The sequence below is a fragment of the Haliotis cracherodii genome, unplaced genomic scaffold, assembly GCF_022045235.1.
Source record: "Haliotis cracherodii isolate W230 unplaced genomic scaffold, xgHalCrac1.p SCAF_30, whole genome shotgun sequence".
Classification (NCBI taxonomy): domain Eukaryota; kingdom Metazoa; phylum Mollusca; class Gastropoda; order Lepetellida; family Haliotidae; genus Haliotis; species Haliotis cracherodii.
The window spans coordinates 1,931,649-1,958,682 of NW_027266287.1; the positions used below are offsets into that span (position 1 = coordinate 1,931,649).

The 27,034-nt window shown below is 38.8% G+C and overlaps 1 protein-coding gene and 1 pseudogene across 1 annotated transcript; both read right to left on the reverse strand.

Moving 5' to 3' along the window:
• Window positions 1–896: 896 nt before the first annotated feature.
• On the reverse strand, window positions 897–6,216 carry LOC139476950 (ankyrin repeat domain-containing protein 50-like). The gene is made up of 3 exons (XM_071259508.1): window positions 5,941–6,216; window positions 3,780–3,864; window positions 897–1,990 (listed from the first exon to the last, which is right to left on the reverse strand). Exons 1-3 carry the CDS (start codon window positions 6,214–6,216, stop codon window positions 897–899), a joined length of 1,455 nt encoding a protein of 484 aa, XP_071115609.1.
• A 12,739-nt stretch (window positions 6,217–18,955) lies between these two features.
• Window positions 18,956–25,346, reverse strand: LOC139476951 (ankyrin repeat domain-containing protein 50-like; annotated as a pseudogene).
• Window positions 25,347–27,034: the final 1,688 nt, after the last annotated feature.

Consider the following 27,034-nt stretch of genomic DNA (forward strand, 5'->3'; position numbering starts at 1 on the left):
TTTATTACAATTTACCGCAGTTTGTTACAATTTGCCGCACCTGCCTCCCAACAGGAATGACAGAAATTGAAACAAAATCGTTTGTTATATTTCCGTTAACATGCTGGAAGTTGGAATTGATCTTGTTAATGTCGTACAAACACCTGAACTCGAATTCTGTTTTGAATCGGAAGGATTGTGAGATGTTATTACAACTTACCACAATTTGCCTGAGTTTGTTACAATTTGCCTTTTTATCATTTCCTTAAACATGCTGAAGTTTGGAATTGATCGTGTTAAGTTCCAGCAACACTTTAACTCGAATTCTGTTTGGATTAAATACATATATAAAATATTCAATGCATAATAGTCTTTATCAATTCAATCTTTTCAAACTCCGGATTTTGATATCTAAACATCTTAGTAGCACATTTTTAACTTCATGAGTGTTTCTTTGTATATTAACAAATGAATAATATTTTATTACAATTTACCGCAGTGCAGTTATTACAATGTACGAAAGTTTGTATTACAATTTACCGCAGTATTACATTTTACCACAGTGTTATTATATTGTACCACAGTATATTACAAATTAAGTCGTACCAGTGTGACTCAACAGTCTGTCTACCAGATGTCACCACAAATTTCACAGGGCAAACTTTTTGAAATTGACATAAAAAATGATGTTTCTTTTCAAACATGACATAATCAAATGAGGGTAGTAGCCTGTATTCCACACACCAGTGTCTGTAACAACATAAAGATATTCAACACGTCAATGTCTGTAACAACATAAAGATATTCAACACGTCAATGTCTGTAATAACATAAAGATATTCAACACGTCAGTGTCTGTTATAACATAAGCACGTTTTCTTGCCCCAGGGATTTTGCTGTCTTGGCTGCTGTTTGTCCTATTTTGTTCCACAACATCTGCGGACATACTTGATCACCTCCACATCTCCTCCCTCAGAGGCCCAGTGAAGGATGTTATTACCAGCTTCATCCACGAGTGACACATCAGCTCCTTCACTCAAGAGTAACTCTACCACTTCCTTATGCCCATTCACTGCTGCCAGCATTATAGGTGTCCTCTTCTTCCATCCTCTACTGTTGATGTCTACCATGTCTTGTGAGAGGACATACTTGACGACCTCCACTTGTCCTCCCCGACAGGCACAATGAAGGAGGCTGTAACGCTTCTTAGATAAGAGTGACGTGTCAGCTCCTTCACTCACGAGTAACTCTACCACGTCTTTATGCCCATTCACTGCTGCCAGCATTATAGGAGTCCTCTCCTTCCATCCTCTACTGTTGATGCCCACCATGTCTTGTGAGAGGACATACTTGACCACCTCCACATGTCCTCCCCGACAGGCACAATGAAGGAGGCTGTAACGCTTCTTAGATAAGAGTGACGTGTCAGCTCCTTCACTCACGAGTAACTCTACCACGTCTTTATGCCCATTCACTGCTGCCAGCATTATAGGAGTCCTCTCCTTCCATCCTCTACTGTTGATGCCCACCATGTCTTGTGAGAGGACATACTTGACCACCTCCACATGTCCTCCCCGACAGGCACAGTGAAGGATGTTGTCACGTCTGTCATCCACGTATATCACATGAGCTCCTTTACTGACAAGTAATTCAACCAACTCTCTATGTCCGTTCTCTGCTGCCAACATCATCGGTGTTCTCCCGCACCTTACTTTACCATCGATGTCCAGCATGTCCCGTGAAAGGACATACTTTACCATCTCTACATCTCCTCCCATACAGGCAGAGTGAAGGATGTTGATACCGAATCTATCTTTGAGTGATATGTCAGCTCCTTCACTCACAAGTAACTTAACCAATCCTGTATGTCCTTTACCAGCTGCCAACATCACCGGTGTCCTACCAATCCACTCTTTACGGTTAATGTCCACACGTCCCTGGGACAAGATGAGTTTCACCCTTGACAGGTCCCCGGCTTCTGAGGCATTATGGAGTTCCGTGAACGATGGTGCTGTAACACAATGTTTTACTCATTTTGGACAACATTTGAGGTGAAGACTTAACCTACAAGACATATAGGGGCGAGAAAGAAGGGATCCGTAATCATGAACACGTTCTTTTCTGTATATGTTCATTGGACGAAATAGTGATCGAGAAGTCTAACTGAACATCCAACCATATGGCAACTTGTCCTAAATGCATGTCTATTATCTGGTGTGGTGCGGCAACGCGACGAAGAGCTGTAGGGGTCAGCTTTTTGATACTGACACACGCGTGCATGTTCGAGTGGGGACACAACGTTTACTGTTCAACGCAACGTTTGGAATCTAACTTGACAGCTTAAGTAACAAAGATATCAGGCTTGGGATAATTGGCAGTCTCAGCAGTTGGATATACCAAAAAATAAAGTAAATTCTCTTTTGTTTGTCTGTTTGTCATTTGATGAGATGTATTTGTCTGTGACAATTGATGACAAATGTAATTGCACAGAGACATTGTCTCAGTTTGACACTACACTAATCACACCTTATCAGTCTATACAATGTACCTGGACCGAACATGGGCACCAATTCGTGGAACGCAAATAAAAGAAATAGTAATCATCCCCGCTACTGCTTCTATTATTTTAAATGGCAAAGATAAACATACTGCTATGTCAATTACAAGCTCATAGTTTATACACATTATTGAGTGATCCCTGTAGAACTCAATCGTATCATTATTGCCCACGTACATATCTGTGCCGAAAGAAAGGAAGAACATTGGAAGGAATAGTGTGAGAGAATACAGAGATCACAAAGCTTCGATTTCTTCATACAAAAACTTTCTCTGAAAATTATAGAATGATGCAATGTTATTGAATCTATCTGGCATTCATTGTCATGACAATACATGCAATTATACATGTTCAAATACACTTTTATGATGAAATAGCAGGACACCAATAACATGATCCCTCACACTGTAATGAAATGACTGCTCTCTGCTACATGGAACTTTACAAATGTGAAGTTTACACATGAACACTGAGGTTAAGAATTTGCAAAATATGAAAACATTTCCTTCATTAGAGAGCACCTCTACAACGCAAATAGGATACACGAGGAAAATAATAATTCGACTTTGCAGTAAACGGAACAAATTCACTCACAATAGCGTTTAATGTTACATGTATGTCACACAAAAGTTTCTGTATCTGAAGCACGGACCCCGGCCGTGTATCCCACTTCCGTCAGGTAAAAACTCAATCAATACACCAATAAATAAGACGACAAAACACGTCTCTGCCAATACCCTTTCATTACAAAGAAATATGAATAAACATTATACTTTTTGCACATAATCAAGAACGCATTATTATATCAGTTAGTCTCAACCTTGACAGGTTAGTATTATTTTATAGTTTTGTAATGAAGGTAACTCGATCCGCGCTGACTTGTCAATATTCCATTCCAAGTCCATATCCATTTAATGTACAATCGAGTATGCTCTTTCTACCAAAATTTCATTATGTTTGATTAAGGTTACACTATTCAAGGCCTCGGGAAAGCTTTTACATTTTAAAACTTTACACATCAGTGACAAGAATGATGTCGAATGCAATTCCTTATTTTTACTTGTACCATATGCTCGCTGTGACGGGTGCCACCGGTTTGGAACGATACGCTCTCCTATTCGAGAAAACCGGGAATCATTACTATTTGATAGAGTTTCATAAACACATGCTCATGCTGCTTTTGTGATAGATTTCTTATGAATATGGAAAGGGATTTGTTGCTTCTATTATCTGCACTTCTTACCTTGCACACACTTCTTTCCACATCCCGTCTCCAAACATCGGGAAGTCTGTTTGCAGAGCTTAGATCCACAGGGTTTAGTCGGGGTCTTTAGATAGCAATAAAAAACAAATCAACAAAGAGTCTATCTATGACTTCTGTGAAAATCAAGTGAAAGTTTGTTTGTTTGTTTGTTTGTTGTTTAACGCCGCAATCAGCAATCTTCCAGCTATATGACGGTAGTCTCTAAATAATCCAGTCTTGACCTGACTATCATGTGACTGATATCATGAACATCAATCCACCCAATTGGGATCGACGACATGCATCAACCAAGTCAGCGAGTCTGACCACCCGACACTTTTACGACGAGCATAGTCGCATTTTACGGCAAGCATAGGTTGCTGAACACTTATTGAACATTTATTAAAACTAAGCTGCGATACATAAATCCTTTAATTCCTCAAACAACGGCAGTTATCGGAATTCCTGACTATTTGTCTTGGTTTCAATGAGAAACATAGAAACACCAAATAGTTCCCAAATTGTCAGAATATTTCTGATTACTTGCATGTCACTTTTATGTATATACGATGCCTGAATCAACGAAAGCCCTTTTGAAAAATCCCGCATACTTTTGTAAAAGTCGGTCACCGCCAGTGATGTCAACATTGTTGTACATATTTGGTAAATTTTTGGAGGAGTAGGTCCTTAAATGAAAGTACACATAACATTGTATCCTGCTGTTTACAATTTCAAACGTGATGTAGAATTTGCATATCTTTTAAACATTGTTTCCCAACTTCAATTTCACTATGGTTATTTATCAATGTTCGATGGGATATTTGTAGATATAGGCCACAAACTGTTCGAACCTTTGATAATCTCCTGTTTGTTTGAACACTGTTTTTATGAGTTATTGATAAATTAATTGTGTCGTATTCGAAATTTCTTTCTTTAGACAAGAGTTAGAAGATGAACATCATGAGCATCGATGTCACTACCAAGCACAGTCACCACATAATAATGAACAAAGAACCTCCAATATTGAATATCAGTCAAAGACATAAAAGCAATAATGACGTAAGTAAAATGGTGTCATTTTAATAGTGATTTATTACAGTTGATGACACAGCTAGAGCTCCATTAATAATGGTGCAACATTAATAAAATTGTACTTGCACATTCAGGAGAATTTTGGAACCGAAGGACTAATTTGTAGATTAATTAGTGACATCCAGATCGCTATTCTTTCTTTTAATGAAGCTCGTTTTATCATTTCTTTCGGTTTTGTTATACCAAAATGTATACAGTTTCAATATCGATATTTGTGATGGAATGGTTTAATGCCTCTGGAACATAACACCACGAAAATATATTGTCCTTATCCACAGCTAATTCTCGCAAATACACACACACACACACAGACACACAGGCAGACACAGAGACACACTCACGGAAACACACAGGCACATTTACACACATGCAGATATACACACAGACACAGACGGACAGACAGACAGACACACAGACAGATAGACACACGCACACTTACATAGATTAGATACCATTGCTAGTCAAAGAGTTCTAACCTTCTGACAAGAGCAACAATTGCGAAAGTGTTTTTAAATCTAGTTTTTAGCATAATCTCCCTGCTTTTGTCGATGCAATTCTCACATCGATAGTGAAGCTTTTCAATTCCAGTCAGGAAGAAGTGTTCTGAAGTCAACCCGAAAAACCCATTTACGGCAGCTATTTAGGTCATAGTTGTCGTCATAGTGCTTTCCATGAGGGTGTTCTTTCAGTTCAGGAAACAGGTGGAAATCACTTGGTGCCAGGTCTGGCGAGTTTGGAGGGTGAGGAAGCTCTTCGAACCCACAAAACTACACACATGTACACACACCGACACACATCTTCACATTTGTACACAAACACACATATTCACAAATCTACACACACCGACACACAAGTACACAAATCCGAACCCTCTTACGTGTAACTACACATATTAACACAATTACACACTCATACACATCAACTACTGACATACATTTACACATTTCGACAAATAGTTAAACATACTGAGACACACTGACACAAATCTACAGATCTACGGACATACGCATATATCTACGCACACCGACACGCATAAATAGATATCATACTTGACATGAAAATAACTTACATTGGGATGAATCCTTGAGCGTACACAGGTCGTCTTCCCAAACTTCTCGGATTCATCATTTGATTTGAGACATGAGGCGAAAATAAAAATATCATTGATACATGTACGTTGGCACAAATCGGTGTCAATATTTCTGAAAATGACAGATCTGTCCTTCATTTTATCTGACAACTGAAGTCTACATTCCTTTGTGCTGCATGTGGAAAGTTCCAACACGATGTAAACAGTTGTTGCTAAAGCCAGCTGCAGACTGCTACTTGAAAACAGCGTCATCATCTTGACGTGTTCACAGAGAACAGGGTCACTATATTGGTCAGACGACTACCAGAGACTGCAACACAATGGCTCAAGGAGCATTTGTGGTTGGAACTACAGCACTCTGAGTGGGTGGAGCTTATACGAGTGATCTGACAGGTCAATATGACGCCATGATAACACACAAATTTCATTGGTTAAGGGGTAAACGGGTGACGCCATGTAAACACCCACCCACGTGGGCCGTTTGACAAGAAGGACGTAAGTTTTAATGGTAATAAATAGCCATCAAACGATTCCAAGACTTTTCAAAAAACGCGTAGGTCTTTGGTTTCAAAACCTACCTGTCGTCTTCACATCTTGATAAAATGATATTGTGGAATGTCAACGATTTATCCAACACAGTCCAACACAAATTATAGTTCTCCCATGTTCTTTGGACGAGAACGGAATACGTTTGTCTTGATGAATAAGAGCAGCGTAATTGAACAAAAAAACAAATGTATCACGACACCAATCGTAATCCTGTGGTGTACGGTATCTCTGCAGTTTATGAATAGCATTTCTCACAATATAAACGGCAATCGGTGATTTCAACAGTGTTTTTCCTTGTGTTCGTCATGCCTTCTTTGGCAAAGTCACAGTTGTCCGAAGGCTACTCAGGCCGAAGTCATTCGATCCGGGAAAGTTGGCGGGTCCCAGTGACCCAGTTTTCCTATTGACCGGCATGCCAAGTGTAATTTACACAAAGGCCATCCATATTTGTGTGTGTGTCTGTGTGTGTGTGTGTGTGTGTGTGTGTGTGTGTGTGTGTGTGTGTGTGTGTGTGTGTGTGTGTGTGTGTGTGTTTCTCCCCTCAAGCATCAACTAGAGAGCGGGCGGACGAAATAAAATATATTGCTTATTGAAAAATGTCTTTAAATAATTGGGTTAGTTATTTTATGACATTACAAAAATAATTTAATCACTTGGTACTAGAATCTAGTCTATGAATTAATCTATTGCTTCGGAAACGAATTGTTAATATAGAAATAATATTAGTAATATAAAAGAAAGATCAAGTTGACCTGGTTCTTTTATGACTGTGCGATGCTAGATCTGGTGGAATTTCTTTTATTAGATCTGTGCGCAATTTTCCACAGTGGCAGGAAAAATTGAGACACGAAAACCTTATATTATTTCACGTAGGAATGGAGATAAAATACGGACAGCCTCACATACTTCGAAACGATGTTCAGATAAATATTTGATCACATATCATGTGCACGAACATTGATTTCAACATTATTATTATCATCAAGCTTATTCAGGTCGTTGGCTACACAGATCGTCCTCTCTTGTAAACTACTTCAGCGTGAACACGTTTGGTCTCCAAGCTAGAAAAAAGCAATGTTTCTCTCAGATGCAATTTGTCTCTATCCATGACAAGCACCAGTCATATTGTCAATGCCGCGACAATCTTCCTGGTCAGTTGATTTCAACAATGTAATACACATGGCCTCATTCATGGCGTCATCACAATAAACCTTCCAAATAACCACACACGTGATCAGGGTTACGAGCTTGGGATGAATTAAAACATTAATTTGCATTCGAGAAGAAATGTTTTCGTGAATGTTGTATCAAAAAAACCTCCTTTACATGGTACTTTTGGATTGCACTGCGGATTTCTTTTATTACTTTCTAAACCTTCCCCCTTTCTGACCATGCGGTCTCCTAGCAACCATGCCCCATCAGTACATCCGAGTTGGTTTGCTGCTTAGAACTGAAACGAACTTTGCAACTTCGCGTGTCTTCAACGTGAGCAACAAAACATTTTCATGTGGCGCTTAATTTGACAGAGTTGTTCGATCAGGGAGCCTTTGGTTATTTCGATTATGACATTTGTGACTTTATCGTTGAGAAAGTTCCAATTCAAGTCATTCCCATCATTCAGTGCCGATTTTTGGGATTAGTGGATCAGTGTCACAGCCAGATTTCCTTGTGGATCCAGACGAAGGCGAATGTGTCTGGTCTGTTCACACTTCTTTTGTCAAACATGCGTGTTAGAAAATGGTGCGGCCACCGTGTTGCAGATAATCCTCGATTCGAAAACGATGCTACCATTACTTCTGTCCCATCACCTACACCATCATCAACCCAACAGTCCCAGGACCTACACCACCATCAACCCAACAGTCCCATCAACCACACCACCGTTAATCCAACAGTCCCATCACACACACCATTTCTCTCATTGTCGCAATTTATATCGTAGTCCTTGGCGTTCATCATTCAAATTAGCAAAACGATTTAAAAGGAGGCAAGATAATAGACAGCCCCATTTAGACCTAACAGTAAAATATTCAATAGTGCATCCATTTATCAGCACACGACTTCTGATATTTTCGTACAATGTCATTAAACATTTTGACTTTTATCACCAAATCCTCAAGTTTTGTCTTTCTATGGAATATTTTTTCTGCTAAACTTTGCGGGAGTCATAGATAGCTACAATCGATATCGTTGTTTCACGATCCAAACACAATCGTCGTTTCTAAAATACATTCAGATAAATCAGTCATGGATAATTCATATATTTTCGTCACCCCCAAAACAGATTCCACAGTACAACTTGTAAATAGATGTAGCTTATGATCCTCTATGAAGGGGGATCAGTTTGATAACTGCCTGGCGACTTTTGAATAGGTTTGATAACGCCAGGTACCCCACATACAAAGCTGGTGTACTGCCAGTAGTAAGAGGTCATTAAAGAATTGGGACATGTTTTACTTGTTCAATAGGGCCTTGCCACATTTGTTTATCAATCTCGTCATTTTTGTCTGCTTTGATATATATATACTGAACCGCAAAAGAAACGTCACCTTGGATAGATATATGAGAAACCTTATTTGTCCAAACACTGTAAACTTACTTTAAGACATATCAAAAAGATGAAACTTGGCAAACCCGATCATCAAGGTTGAAATAAAAGTGTCAAATGTTCTTAAAGTGAAACACAACACTAGTCTCTGAGAAACTGGTATCACAAATTAGTATTTCGTGTGTCCGCCATGTGCATGGATGACTGCCGTGCAACGTCGATACATGGAAGGAATTGGGCGGTTGATGAGGGCTATAGGCACTTGAGCCCAGACTCTGAGGAACGCCTGACGCAGTTCAGCTGCAGTTGTCGGCCTTGGTCGGACGTCATTCAGCCATCTTTGAATCTCGTCCGACATATGCTCAATGGGGTTTAACTCGGCACTGAGGGCAGGCAACTGCATGGTTCTGATGCCATTCTGCTGGAGTTAGTCTCTCATTGCTGTCGCAGTGTGGGCACGGGCGTTAGCATGCTGAAACTCATGCTGCGACGTGCCAAATGTGTGGTCTCAATGTACCGAGCTGCTGTGAAACCATTGCCTCTTCCTGGACCGATGTTCTGAAAGACCACAGGGCCGACCCTCCTTTCAAGACCAATTGCACCCCATACCATGATCCTCGGCCACCCTACTAGTCTCTCTCAACAACACAAGCATCGCAATAACGTTCCCCACAGCGTCGCCAGAAAATCTCTGCCATCTGCTGTTGAGGTACAGTAACGGCTCTGGTCTGAGAAACAGACTCTTCTCCAGTGCTGGTGGCGCCAATGCTTGTGCTGTGTTGCCCACTGAAGACAGTCCCGGCGATGACGTGGTGTCAGAATGTGTCCACAGTGTGCCCTGTGACAGTGGAGGTGTCTGCTCGTTTATCGTCGACGCACGATGTCCGCACTAATGTGTCGTGGTGTGTCCCCATGGTCTGTCGAGCAGTTTCCGCAGCAGTAACAAAGCGATCTTGAAGATGCTGTCGCACAATCAGACGATCCTGACGTCGGATGATGACCCTTGGTCTTCCACTTCGTGGTCGGTCATCTGTAGTGTTGGTTGTCTGGTACCGTTGCTGGAGCCTGTATATGGTCCTTACGAGGACTTGAAATGCATTGGCTACAGCTTGCAATCGTCCAAGGGCTTGGTGTCGCTGATTTCTTGTCAATCTTGGCATGTGGTAGCAATTCAATAACGAATGAATGTTATCCGATCTGGATGGGTTTTCATAGGGCAAGAAATGGGGAACGCATGTGCATTTCAATTTGCACGAAACTCACGTGCATCGGGTTGCCATGGCCGTTGCTGTGGTGCGTTTGCGTAAAAGGTTTTATTGTCATCTACTTTGTTTTTTATCATCAAATTTCATTTTTCTGGAAAAGGTAATGTTAAAGTTTATAAACTTTGACAAAAAGTACCCAAATATTCAATGACAACTTTTCATGCAATGTTACTTTGGGTGACGTTCAGTATATATTGCTTTGCTTTTTCCACTGGACCTTGCCACATTTAGCTCGGTGTAGATACACGTTCTGTTAAACATTAATGAACGTCCATACAACTATCATTTTCTGTGTCGGTGATCAAGTCAGGCAAGCCTGACCACCCAATCCCGTTAGTCGCCTCTTACGACCAGCAAAGTCGCCTTTCAAAGCAAACATGAGTTGCTGAAGACCTATTCTACCCCGGATCTTCACAAGAATGACTTGTTGAAACATTTATTATTGTTTTCAAGGAACATGGGGTATCAACTTGACACAATCACAGCGATGTAGATGCAACTGTTGACATTGGTATATCTACAGTGGTAAAGTTATTATTATTTTTCGTAATTAATGTTTTCAAAGTAATAGCTACAAATTTGCAATATTATTTAATAATGAAGTAGATCTGCATATGGAGACATGCAGACATTATTAAAATTGAAATCAACAACGTTGCGAGAACGATTTCTCATTTCCTTGGCCCCATGTAACTTCATCAAACTCATAACAAAAAAGACAGATGGGTACGATGTGTCAAGCCCATTTCTGGTATCATCTACCCAACAGTCCCATCACCTACACCACCATCCACCCAACAGTCCCATCACCTACACCAGGTAGCACGAAATATGAAACTTAAATTAAATGAATTACAATGATAGGATAAATGTCGCACAATCAGGCACAACGACGACGGTAGTTATCTGCATTTCTGACTAAATCTCTTGGTTCCATTGGGAAACAAAAAACAAATAAAAGCATGCAGATTGTTTCTGATTACGTACATGACACATTTATGTGTATACAATGCCTCAATCAACGAAAATTCTCCTATGAAAACCCGAGTACTGTTGTCAGTGAACAAGCCATCTTTTGAAAGTCGGTTAAATGGTGTTGATGTCATACGGAATTAAACATTGATATACAAATTAATTTTGGTAATTTCTTTGAGGTGAAAATTGTTTACTTCGCATCAAGCGGGTCAATACATGTTCTTCATCTTCCCGAGGCAAGGGAGTTAACTGACTCTAAAAGTCCAGTTTCCACCCTTGCCGAACATGGCTGGAATTTCTGGTCTCGATCGTAGTGCAGCCAGTGGTTGTGACGGAGTATGTTCCTTCTGTTCCTCTCCTACAGACCGATCAGATTCCACCTCTCATATCACTTGCATTTGCAAAATGGAGGTGCTCAGTCAAGACGATCTGATCGACCAAAATCTGCATGTGAAACAAAATTTGACATTAACAATATATTTGAAACTGTATAAAATTCTGCCGACGAAGGGCAGTATAATAACTAGAATATCACAGATTTTCATAAAACTAGTCAGAGAGCATGTTAAAAATATATTAACAGTTGACAATACAACATAAAAACAGGCTATAGATCGCCAACAACTGAAGGTAGATCACCACGCAAGGGTCCATGGGGACTTACAGTACTTTTGCTACCTGCATGGACCCCAGCAGGATTTACACCATCCCTTTAGTGATTGGCGATTATTGTCTATTTAGCCGAATTAAAAGAACATATATTCTGCGATTAAAAACATGGTTGTAATAAATATACTGTGAATGACGGGGACTTACGTACCATCTCCGGGGGACAATCATTTTACACTACTTCAACCCCCTTCGAGGTACAGCCACTGACAATCTTAGTTATCCAATTTATTCGACCAGTATTAAAAGATAATTTATTAATTACAAAACACATTTATCAAAATTTATGTACAAGTTCTATTTCTTTTAAAAAGGTAATTATTAAATGAGACGAAACATTATTAAAAAGATCCATTATTAATGTTGCACTGAAATATTTATCCCTTGTGATGGAAAAATCAATACAGTCAAGCAGGACATGCTTGACCGTGATTCTCTCATCACAAAGGATACAAAACGGAGTATCCTCACCTTTCAATAAATATTCATGCGTGTATCTCGAATGGCCAATACGACATCGTCGCATAATGACCTCTTCAAATCTGGACTGACAGCCCAAGTAGGTGTAACCAATATTTGGTTTAATTTCATGTAACTTATTGAGACCTACTTGGGTGTCCAACTTCTTTTGCATCAGATCACGGATGTAACATCTAATTATAGGTTTATTATCACTGTATGGTAAAAGAAGTGGTGTCACAGATTTGTTGAATGCTGCTTTTGCAGCAGCATCAGCCATAGTGTTACCAGTAATACCAGCATGGCTTGGTTACCAACAAAAGACGATGTCATATTGGCCAGTAGTAAGATCATTAAATAACTCAAGAATTTCAATTAAAAATGGATGTTTACAGGAAATATTGTTAATAGCCTGAAGACACGAAAGTGAATCTGAAAATATAATGAATTCTTTGTGTTTGGATTTGTTCTTGATATATTGAAGTGTGCGTGTGCTTCTGCTGTGAATACGGAACTATTATCAGGCAAGCGTGAAGATACTGTTCTGGATCCAATGACGGTGGCACTAGCAACTGCGCCACCATCCTTGGATCCATCTGTAAATATAGATTTATAAGTGTCATAAGTGTTTCGTAATTGATTGTATTCTTGTTTATAAATAAGTGGATTTGTATCAGATTTTTTTAGTCTAGTTAATGTGAGGTCTACAGTTGGTCTTACCATCTGCCAAGGAGGCGATGAAAAAAGTTTTGAGGGAGCTATATCCTGAAAGGTAATGTTCGCAGCATAAACGGCTGATTTAATTCTTATTCCTAGTGGTGGAACAAGAGGTGTTTTCTTATTGTAAATATCTTCGTAAAGAGAATTAAATACGCAATTAAAGGCTGGATTTGACTGATTGGAATATAATTTAGTGATGTATTGTAAAGAAAGTTTCAAACGGCGTTGTTTTAGAGACGGTTTATCTGCTTCAACAGACAGACTTGGAATAGGAGAAGTGCGAAAGGCTCCAAGGCAAAGCCTCAGTCATTGGTGATGTATAGTATCAAGTTTTTAAAAATTACTTTTACAGGCTCCACCATAGACGAAGGAGCCGAGATCAAGTTTTGAACGGATCAGGGACCGGTACAAGTGCAAGAGTGTTGTCTGATCCCCTCCCCACTTTGAATTAGAAACGACTTTCAACAAATCAAGTGCCTTCAGGCATCATCGATTTGATGCTAAAACGGTTCTATTTTACGGTATGTAAGATAAATAAATAAATAAACAGACGAGTGTTTGTCAGATACCACTTATCTTACAACGATTTGTTTCAAAGCGTGTCTCTACTGCTCAGATATTGAAATCGTATAGAAATAGAAATAGCAAAACGCTAGTGATTCCTTTATTATTCAGTGCATCTGCCATCGTTGAATATAGCGGCAGGAAAAATATCTATTTGTTCATGAATTAAAATAATATTTAATGTGATAATTTGGACCAAATTCATCTTAGCGACGTTAGCACTCACATATTTTCATCTACACTCTACTTCAACACGGTCTAAGTTTGCAATATTGCATTGCACGGGATATACCTGTTGCAACTCAACAAATACACAAATTTCAATATATTTTGAACACACATGGCCAAGTGATGTCCATAAATAGAGTTTGCAAAATTGCCATAGAATGGATTCGAAGCCATGGAAGAAATTCGTGTATCATTATTGGTGGGAACAAGAATGTTGCATTTCAGCATTATTGGGCTTTTAGTTGCTGAAGAGATTATGTTATGTGAGGTAATATATTCAGAGAGAATTGAGGAGCATGGAGCAAGTGAAAAGATCAAAATATATTCAGGACAAAATATAAAATATCGTACGAAAACGGAACCTGTGTTTCGTCCCAATTCTGATTACACATATACCACATTTCTCACATTTGGAATAAATTTGTTGAGAAATGGCCATAGGGAATTTCAGGTGACAGGACGGTCCAAGTGAAAGGTAAAAAAAAGTCTAAAGACAAGTTTAACTACACATTTACCAAATTTCATTCCATCTTGAAACAAATAACTGAGTAATAGGAGTAAAACGTTTTCCAACAAGAATTGTTTGCTGTAGAGAGCTGCTGCAGGGGGTCCAGCCTCTGGACAAGAAGGAAAGCAATAATGCTTCGACAGACAGTAGGAAATCCTGGTCCTCTGAATTTGTTATTTTCTTCAGATTTTCAGTGTGAGGCTGACAGTGTTTACATAACATGAAAAAACGTAAGTTGTGCGAGGGAATAATCAATTATATATTTACATAGGGTATCTTATCACGGCACTCAATGCTTTTTGAACTTGTCTTTTGGAGAAGACGGTCTTAACTGTTCATCGAAAGCTGCTGATATCTTCCGATATTCAAACAGCCACTTAAAGCTCATTCATAGAGCAGTGCCAGCTCTTCTAATCGTTCTGTCTCCATACATTGTTGTCCATTATTGTTGTTTCTGGATGTTATTAATACGCTCCATCCTTCTATCAGTTTTACTATGGAGTTAGCGAGAGTAAAAAACCATTTCTGGACGTCCTTGTAGTTAAGGAAGATACTAAACTAAAACCGATATCTACTTTAAACCAACGGACACAGATCAATTCTTACAATTCGGTTCATGTTACCCCAGGCATACAAGAGCTAGCATTCCTTATTCACTTGCACGGAGAGTATGCACCATTGTGTCAGAAACAGATTAATGAGACTTAAGATTGAAAGAATTGACAGAGTATCTCAGGAAGCTAGGATATCCGCTTCGCGTCATGAATGACGCTATAGAAAAGTCGTTAAAAAATTCCAAGACATAGTCTTTTGAGACCTAATGAAAAATCTGTTGGTGATCAAATTATTCCGTTTATATCCACCTTCAATCCTAATAACTGTGACTTCATGCCAGCTATGCGGGACAACCTCCCAATTCTACAGTAAAGTGTTAAAATGAAACAAGGACTAAATAAATTAAGAATTATAAAAATTACCAGGCAACCGAAAAATCTCAAGCAAATTCTTCTTTGTCCATCCAAATATTCTTGTACAGAGAGTGTATCATGTGTAAGTAGATGTAACACACCAAGATGCGGCACATGTAACATCATAAGTGAAGGTACTACTTTCCTTTTTCCTAATGTTCGATGCTTAAGTGTCAGCAAACACATTGATGATTGCAGAAACGTGAAATGTTTTTTTCTTTTCCGTTTTATAAATTGTATACTAGTAACAAGCAGCAGAGACTGGAAAAAGAACAAATGTTTATCCAATTGATGAAACCCAAATTTAACTCTAGAATGTATTAAAACATTAATACATACATTTGTCATTTCAATCATAAATGTTACACTGCTACTTTACAAAAACTATGTATTTTAATTCAAATGTCTTCCTGCAATTGTTAAGTTACTTGGTGTCGTCGCTGGAGTGTGTAAATACATTATGACGTCACAGTTGTAAATTATGACGTCATAATAAGTCTGACGTCATTAATTGTTATTGTCAGTTATACTGAAGAGATGTCATGAGACAGTGAATGTACAATGTCTGAAACTGATATAAAGAAGACGTTGGACTAACCCTGACTTTATTATTTTTCTATATATTACAAGTACACCGAGTGAACATTTGCCTCATTTTTGTATACATATTATATTATATGTTTGAAATCAGTGAAAGTGCAGTAAAATACTGGTGTCGAATTGTATAATTTTCCTAAAAACGATATGTAAATAAATGTTACAATATGTTGTTGTTATCTGTAATAACTTAAAGATCAACTAGGTATCTAAGATTAAGCACTTGCACTACTTCAATGGTTTTGGCTTTATTTGGGAACATCGATATCAATCTTTCGGTAACGGTCTTACATGTATTTCAGAATTTACATTTCGGCTAAAGTCTACCTATGAACAAAACTGGCATGACGCCCTCCGAAACAGTTAAAAAACGTAAAGTTGCTCTTTGTATAAATGTCTAAATGTCTTCAGTATCTCTACGTTTAGAAAGTGTCTTGCAAATCTAAGATGTCGTTCCCATCTGTTAAGAATTGCTACTGGACAACAATGCAAACAACCAAGATGTTACAGAGTATGTTTACTGTGTAACAAATTGTATATAGAAGATGAGTACCATTTTATCCGTGTTTGCGACATATATAAATCCATCACGAACTAATATATACCACCAACATTCTGTGTCAATCCTTCTATGAATAAATGTTATGCCCTCATGTCAAGTAAAAATGAAGATATTTTAAAAGCATGTTGCAATGTATGAATATAAGTCTAAATAACTAAGAAGAGCTGTGATGGAACAAAATAACTCTGTCCCTCTGTTGTATCGCTATGTGATGTGTGCTGCTGGACGAATTCAACAAACATACTTATATATGGTATCACTGAAAGCTCGGGTTATTAAAAACATAATAATTGCATCCTACTTGAATGTGAATTGCAAAAGCATTTTCATATCATTACTTATGTTTTCACAAACGTAATTACGAATGGTAAAAGTGGGCAATGTTAGGTTGAAGATTTTAAAGTATATCAGACATTATCTATGGAGATCTCTGTCGTTAATGACCGGTAGGGATAGAAAACAAATTTGCCCCCTTATCATTCGAATTTGTTTTAGGGCATAGGTTCATGATCATCTCAGTGGATTTATTACTGATATATTTCAATAACATCGAGGACATCGTTGACATTTCTCTATATTTGTCACATAATCAACCACTGCTTGTACCGAGTGTGTTCATGTGCGCCTATGAGCTAGAACATCAAAATGCAATTGTGTTTTTTAAAAGACCATCATTTCTCTTCCAGTAAGTAGATCGTGGCTTCATGATGATGTGTTTATGACATTATCCTCCTCGAACAATTCACCACATTGACATTTCAAACAATGGGGTTTTCCCAAAACTGAATGATACAAATTATATAAAACAACAGACATGTAATTTTCAATCCATTTTATTTACAAGTTGCCGCGCCTGCCTCTGAATAGGGATGACACTGGAGCTCGAATAATGTTTCGATTCGAAAGGCATAGGAGTTTTTATTACAATTTACCGCACTTGGTATTACAATTTACCGCAGTTTGTTACAATTGGCCGCACCTGCCTCTCAACAGGTATCAGACTGTAGCTCGAAATATGTTTGGAATCGGAAGGATGCAGAAACTGTATAAAATTTACTGCAGTTTGTTACAATTTGCCGCAGTTTATTACAATTTACCGCAGTTTGTTACAATTAACCGCACCTGCCTCCCAACAGGAATGACAGAAATTGAAACAAAATCGTTTGTTTTATTTTCTTAAACATGCTGGAAGTTGGAATTGATCTTGTTAATGTCGCACAAACACTGGAACTCGAATTCTGTTTTGAATCGGAAGGGTTGTGAGATGTTATTTCAAATTATTGCAATTGGTATTACAATTTGCCTGAGTTTGTTACAGTTGGCCTTTTTTCATTTACTTAAACATGCTGAAGTTTGGAATTGATCGTGTTAAGTTCCAGCAACATTGTAACTCGAATTCTGTTTGGATTAAATACAAATATCAACAACTTAATGTATACTAGTCTTTATCAATTCAGTCTTTTGAAACCCCGATTTTTGATTTTTAAACAGCTTAGTCGCACATTTTTAACTTCATGAGTGTTTCTTTGTATATTAGCAAATAGATACTATTTTATTACAATTTACCACAGTGCAGTTATTACAATGTACCACAATTTTTATTACAATTTATCGCAGTATTACATTTCACCACAGTGTTATTACATTGTACCGCAGGATATTACAAATTAAGTCGTACCAGTGTGACTCAACAGTCTGTCTACCAGATGACACCTCAAATTTCACAGGGCAAACGTTTTGAAATTGATATAATAAATGATGTTTCCTTTTAAACGTGACTAACGTAATTAAATGAGGGTAGCAGCCTGTAATCCACATGTCAATGTCAGTAACAACATAAAAATATTCAACACGTCCATGTCTACAATAACATAAAGATATTCAACACGTCAATGTCTGTAATAACATAAAGATATTTAACAGGTAAATATCTATAATAACATAAAAATATTCAACACGTCCATATCTATAATAACATAAAGATATTCAACATGTCAATGTCTGTAATAACATAAAAATATTCAACACGTCCATATCTATAAGAACATAAAGATATTCAGCACGTAAAGGTCTGTAATGACATAAAGATATTCAACACGTCAATATCTATAATAACATGAAAATATTCAACACGTCCATATCTATAATAATATAAAGATATTCAACACGTCAATGTCTGTACCAAACAAAAGATATTCAGCACGTCAATGTCTGTAATAACATAAATATATTCAACACGTCAATGTCTGTTATAACACAAAGATATTCAACACGTCAATGTCTGTAACAACATAAATATATTCAACACTTCAGTGTCTGTAATAACACAAAGATATTCAACACGTCCATGTTCGTTACCACTTGAATATATTCAACGCGTCCTTAAAGACACGAATGTTTTGAACACGTCAATGTCCGTAAGAACATGAATGTATTTGACACGTCAATGTCCGTAACGACGTGGATGTATTCAACACATTCTCTTTCATAATGTGAATGTCTTTGTAAACTTGTCACATATTACATGAAAGCCCCACGTGACAAGAAGATCAAGCACGTCTTCTTGCCCCAGGGATTTTGCTGTCTTGGCTGCTGTTTGTCCTATTTTGTTCCACAACATCTGCGGATATACTTGATCACCTCCACATCTCCTCCCTCAGAGGCCCAGTGAAAGATGTTATTACCAGCTTCATCCACGAGTGACACATCAGCGCCTTCACTCACGAGTAACTCTACCACTTCTTTATGTCCCTTCTCTGCTGCCTCCATCACTGGTGTCCTCTTCTTCCATCCTCTACTGTTGATGTCTACCATGTCATGTGAGATAACATACTTGACAACTTCCACGGCTCCACCCTCAGAGGCACAGTGAAGGATGTTGTCACGACCTCTATCCACGAGTGACACATCAGCGCCTTTACTGACGAGTAACTCTACCACTTCTTTATTTCCATGCAATGCTGCCACCATCACTGGTGTCCTCTTCTTCCATCCTCTATGGTTGATGTCCACTTTGTCTTGTGAGAGGACATACTTGACCACCTCCACATCTCCTCCCCGACAGGCAGTGTGAAGGATGCTGTTTCGTCTGTAAGATAAGAGTGACAAGTCAGCTCTTTCACTCACGAGTAACTCTACCACTTTTTTATGTCCCTTCTCTGCTGCCTCCATCACTGGTGTCCTCTTCTTCCATCCTCTACTGTTGATGTCTACCATGTCATGTGAGATAACATACTTGACAACTTCCACGACTCCACCCTTAGAGGCACAGTGAAGGATGTTGTCACGAGCTCTATCCACGAGTGAGACATCAGCGCCTTTACTGACGAGTAACTCTACCACTTCTTTATGTCCCTTCTGTGCTGCCACCATCACTGGTGTCTTCTTCTTCCATCCTCTACTGTTGATGTCTACCATGTCATGTGAGATAACATACTTGACAACTTCCACGGCTCCACCCTCAGAGGCACAGTGAAGGATGTTGTCACGAGCTCTATCCACGAGTGACACATCAGCGCCTTTACTGACGAGTAACTCTACCACTTCTTTATTTCCATGCAATGCTGCCACCATCACTGGTGTCCTCTTCTTCCATCCTCTATGGTTGATGTCTACCATGTCTTGTGAGAGGACATACTTGACCACCTCCACATCTCCTCCCCGACAGGCAGTGTGAAGGATGCTGTTACGTCTGTAAGATAAGAGTGACAAGTCAGCTCTTTCACTCACGAGTAACTCTACCACTTTTTTATGTCTGTTCTCTGCTGCCACCATCACTGGTGTCCTCTTCATCCGCCCTCTACTGTTGATGTCTACCATGTCTTGTGAGAGGACATACTTGACCACCTCCACATGTCCTCCCCGACAGGCACAGTGAAGGATGTTGTCACGTCTGTCATCCACGTATATCACATGAGCTCCTTTACTGACAAGTAATTCAACTAACTCTCTATGTCCGTTCTCTGCTGCCAACATCATCGGTGTTCTCCCGCACCTTACTTTACCATCAATGTCCAGCATGTCCCGTGAAAGGACATACTTTACCATCTCTACATCTCCTCCCATACAGGCAGAGTGAAGGATGTTGATACCGAATCTATCTTTGAGTGATATGTCAGCTCCTTCACACAAGTAACTTAACCAATTCTGTATGTCCTTTACCAGCTGCCAACATCACCGGTGTCCTACCAATCCACTCTTTACGGTTAATGTCCACACGTCCCTGGGACAAGATGAGTTTCACCCTTGACAGGTCCCCGGCTTCTGAGGCATTATGGAGTTCCGTGAACGATGGTGCTGTAACACAATGTTTTACTCATTTTGGATAACATTTGAGGTGAAGACTTAACCTGCAAGACATATAGGGGCGAGAAAGCAGGGATCCGTAATCATGAACACGTTCTTTTCTGTATATGTTCATTGGACGAAATAGTGATCGAGAAGTCTAACTGAACATCCAACCATATGGCAACGTGTCCTAAATGCATGTCTATTATCTGGTGTGGTGCGGCAACGCGACGAAGAGCTGTAGGGGTCAGCTTTTTTATACTGACACACGCATGCATGTTCGAGTGGGGACACAACGTTTACTGTTCAACGCAACGTTTGGAATCTAACTTAACAGTTTAAGTAACAAAGATATCAGGCTTGGGATAATTGGCAGTCTCAGCAGTTGGATATACAAAAAGAAACCCTCTTTTGTTTCTCTGTTTGTCATTTGTCTGACAATTGATGACAAATGTAATTGCACAGAGAGATTGTCTCAGTTTGACACTACACTAATCACATGTAATCAGTCTATAAAATGTACCTGGACCGAACATGAGCACCAATTCATGGAATGCAAAAGAAAGAAATGGTAATCGTCCCCGCTAATGCTTTTATTATTCTAAATGGCAAAGATACAGATACTGCTATGTCAATTACAAGCACAGACTTTGTATACATTATTGAGTGATCCCTGTAGAACTCAGTCGTATCATTGCCCACATACATATCTGTGCCGAAAGAAAGGAAGAACATTGGAAGGAATAGTGTGAGAGAATATTCATACAGAGATCACAAAGCTTCGATTTCTTCATGCAAGAACTTTTACTTTTTCAAGTTCTGAAAATCATAGAATGATGCAATGTTATTGAATCTATCTGGCATTCATTGTCACGACAATACATGCAATAAGCCATGTTCAAATACACTTTTATGATGAAATAGCAGGACACCAATAACATGATCCCTCACACTGTAATGAAATGACTGCTCTCTGCTACATGAAACTTTACAAATGTGAAGTTTACACATGAACACTGAGGTTAAGAATTTGCAAAATATGAAAACATTTCCTTCATTAGAGAGCACCTCTACAACGCAAATAGGATACACGAGGAAAATAATAATTCGACTTTGCAGTAAACGGAACAAATTCACTCACAATAGCGTTTAATGTTACGTGTATGTCATACAAAAGTTTCTGTATCTGAAGCACGGACCCCGGCCGTGTATCCCACTTCCGTCAGGTAAAAACTCAATCAATACACCAATAAATAAGACGACAAAACACGTCTCTGCCAATACCCTTTGATTACAAAGAAATATGTATAAACATTATACTTTTTGCACATAATCAAGAACGCATTATTATATCAGTTAGTCTCAACCTTGACAGGTAAGTATTATTTTATAGTTTAATAATGAAGGTAACTCGATCCGCGCTGACTTGTCAATATTCCATTCCAAGTCCATATCCATTTATTGTACTATCGAGTATGCTCTTTCTACCAAAATTTCATTACGTTTGATTAAGGTTACACGTTTCAAGACCTCGGGAAAGCTTTTACAAAGCTTTATGGTGGACATGGGGAGGACATTTTAAAACTTTACACATCAGTGACAAGAATGATGTCGAATGCAATTCCTTATTTTTACTTGTACCATATGCTCGCTGTGACGGGTGCCACCGGTTTGGAACGATACGCTCTCCTATTCGCGAAAACCTGGAATCATTACTATTTGATCGAGTTTCATAAACACATGCTCATGATATAGTCAGAATCGTACAATCGACGCTGCTTTTGTGATAGATTTCTTATGAATATGGAAAGGGATTTGTTGCTTCTATTATCTGCACTTCTTACCTTGCACACACTTCTTTCCACATCCCGTCTCCAAACATCGGGAAGTCTGTTTGCAGAGCTTAGATCCACAGGGTTTAGTCGGGGTCTTTAGATAGCAATTAAAAACAAAACAAGAAAGAGTCTATCTATGACTTCTGTCAAAATCAAGTGAAGGTTTGTTTGTTTGTTTGTTTGTTTGTTGTTTAACGCCGCAATCAGCAATCTTCCAGCTATATGACGGTAGTCTCTAAATAATCCAGTCTGGACCTGACTATCATGTGATTGATATCATGAACATCAATCCACCCAATTGGGATCGACGACATGCATGAACCAAGTCAGCGAGTCTGACCACCCGACACTTTTACGACAAGCATAGTCGCATTTTACGGCAAGCATAGGTTGCTGAACACTTATTGTAACCAGGATCTTCACGGGTCTCAAGTGAAGGGGTCACAATTGATCATTCCAAAACGTCGCCAATAAGCATAGAATCGTGTACAATGTTTTGGATAATACGCAAACACGAACGCCGAAATGAAGCACGTTATCAAACACGTTTCACGTATGCCGGTAAGGAGACGCCTGTAACATCACGTATTAAAACTAAGCTGCGATACATAAATCTTTAATTCCTCAAACAACGGTAGTTATCGGAATTCCTGACTATTTGTCTTGGTTTCAATGAGAAACATAGAAACACCAAATAGTTCCCAAATTGTCAGAATATTTCTGATTACTTGCATGTCACTTTTATGTATATACGATGCCTGAATCAACGAAAGCCCTTTTGAAAAATCCCGCGTACTGTTGTGAGTGACGCCATTTTGTAAAAGTCGGTCACCGCCAGTGATGTCAACATTGTTGTACATATTTGGTAAATTCTTGGAGGAGTAGGTCCTTAAATGAAAGTATACATAACATTGTATCCTGCTGTTTACAATTTCAAACGTGATGTAGAATTTGCATATCTTTTAAACATTGTTTCCCAACTTCAATTTCACTATGGTTATTTATCAATGTTCGATGGGATATTTGTAGATATAGGCCACAAACTGTTCGAACCTTTGATAATCTCCTGTTTGTTTGAACACTGTTTTTATGAGTTATTGATAAATTAATTGTGTCGTATTCGAAATTTCTTTCTTTAGACAAGAGTTAGAAGATGAACATCATGAGCATCGATGTCACTACCAAGCACAGTCACAACATAATAATGAACAAAGAACGTCCAATATTGAATATCAGTCAAAGACATAAAAGCAATAATGACGTAAGTAAAATGGTGTCATTTTAATAGTGATTTATTACAGTTGATGACACAGCTAGAGCTCCATTAATAATGGTGCAACATTAATAAAATTGTACTTGCACATTCAGGAGAATTTTGGAACCGAAGGACTAATTTGTAGATTAATTAGTAACATCCAGATCGCTATTCTTTCTTTTAATGAAGCTCGTTTTATCATTTCTTTCGGTTTTGTTATACCAAAATGTATACAGTTTCAATATCGATATTTGTGATGGAATGGTTTAATGCCTCTGGAACATAACACCACGAAAATATATTGTCCTTATCCACAGCTAATTCTCGCAAATACACACACACACACACAGACACACAGGCAGACACAGAGACACACTCACGGAAACACACAGGCACATTTACACACATGCAGATATACACACAGACACAGACGGACAGACAGACAGACAGACAGACACACAGACAGATAGACACACGCACACTTACATAGATTAGATACCATTGCTAGTCAAAGAGTTCTAACCTTCTGACAAGAGCAACAATTGCGAAAGTGTTTTTAAATTTAGTTTTTAGCATAATCTCCCTGCTTTTGTCGATGCAATTCTCACATCGATAGTGAAGCTTTTCAATTCCAGTCAGGAAGAAGTTTTCTGAAGTCAACCCGAAAAACCCATTTACGGCAGCTATTTAGGTCATAGTTGTCGTCATAGTGCTTTCCATGAAGGTGTTCTTTCAGTTCAGGAAACAGGTGGAAATCACTTGGTGCCCTGACTGGCGAGTTTGGAGGGTGAGGAAGCTCTTCGAACCCACAAAACTACACACATGTACACACACCGACACACATCTTCACATTTGTACACAAACACACATATTCACAAATCTACACACACCGACACACAAGTACACACATCCGAACCCTCTTACGTGTAACTACACATATTAACACAATTACACACTCATACACATCAACTTCACACTGGCATACATTTACCCATTTCGACAAATAGTTAAACATACTGAGACACACTGACACAAATCTACAGATCTACGGACATACGCATATATCTACGCACATCGACACGCATAAATAGATATCATACTTGACATAAAAATAACTTACATGGGGATGAATCCTAGAGCGTACACAGGTCGTCTTCCCAAACTTCTCGGATTCATCATTTGATTTGAGACATGAGGCGAAAATAAAAATATCATTGATACATGTACGTTGGCACAAATCGGTGTCAATATTTCTGAAAATGACGGATCTGTCCTTCATTTTATCTGACAACTGAAGTCTACATTCCTTTGTGCTGCATGTGGAAAGTTCCAACACGATGTAAACAGTTGTTGCTAAAGCCAGCTGCAGACTGCTACTTGAAAACAGCGTCATCATCTTGAAGTGTTCACAGAGAACAGGGTCACTATATTGGTCAGACGACTACCAGAGACTGCAACACAATGGCTCAAGAAGCATTTGCGGTTGGAACTACCGCACTCTGAGTGGGCGGAGCTTATACGAGTGATCTGACAGGTCAATATGACGTCATTATAACACACAAATTTCATTGGTTAAGGGGTAAACGGGTGACGCCATGTAAACACCCACCCACGTGGGCCGTTTGACAAGAAGGACGTAAGTTTTAATGGTAATAAATAGCCATCAAACGATTCCAAGACTTTTCAACAAACGCGTAGGTCTTTGGTTTCAAAACCTCCCTGTCGTCTTCACATCTCGATAAAATGATATTGTGGAATGTCAACGATTTATCCAACACAGTCCAACACAAATTATAGTTCTCCCATGTTCTTTGGACGAGAACGGAATACATTTGTCTTGACGAATAAGAGCAGTGTAACTGAACAAAAAAACATATGTATCACGACACCAATCGTAATCCTGTGGTGTACGGTATCTCTGCAGTTTATGAATAGCATTTCTCACAATATAAACGGCAATCGGTGATTTCAACAGTGTTTGTTTTTCCTTGTGTTCGTCATGCCTTCTTTGGCAAAGTCACACTTGTCCGAAGGCTACTCAGGCTACTCAGGCCGAAGTCATTCGGACCATCACTGGGCGGGTCCCAGTGACCCAGTTTTCCTATTGACCGGCATGCCAAGTGTAATTTGCACAAGGCCATCCATATTTGTGTGTGTGTGTGTGTGTGTGTGTGTGTGTGTGTGTGTGTGTGTGTGTGTAGGTGTGTGTGTGTTTCTCCCCTCAAGCATCAACTAGAGAGCGGGCGGACGAAATAAAATATATTGCTTATTGAAAAATGTCTTTAAATAATTGGGTAAGTTATTTTATGACATTACAAAAATAATTTAATCACTTGGTACTAGAATCTAGTCTATAAATTAATCTTTTGCTTCGGAAGCGAATTGTTAATATAGAAATAATATTAGTAATATAGAAGAAAGATCAAGTTGACCTGGTTCTTTTATGACTGTGCAATGCTAGATCTGGTGGAATTTCTTTTATTAGATATGTGCGCAATTTTCCAAAGTGGCAGGAAAAATTGAGACACGAAAACCTTATATTATTTCACGTAGGAATGGAGATAAAATACGGACAGACTCACATACTTCGAAACGAGGTTCAGATAAATATTTGATCACCTGTCATGTGCACGAACATTGATTTCAACATTATTCTCAAGCTTATTCAGGTTGCTGGCTACACAGAAATCCTCTCTTGTAAACTACTTCAGCGTGAACATATGTTTGGTCTCAAAACTAAAAAAAAGCAAAGTTTCTTTCAGATGCAATTTGTCTCCATCCATGACGAGCATCAGTCATATTGTCAACGCCTCGACAATCTTCCTGGTCAGTTGATTTCAACAATGTAATACCTCATGCACGGCGTCATCACAATAAACCTTCCAAATACCCACACACGTGATCAGGGTTACGACCTTGGGATGAACTAAAACATAACTTTGCATTTTAGAAAAGAACTGTTTTCGTGAATGCTATTATCAAAAACATCCTGTACATGGTACTTTTGGATTGCACTGCGGATTTCTTTTATTACTTTCTAAACTTTTTTGTTTTCCCCCTTTCTGACCACACGATCTCCTAGCA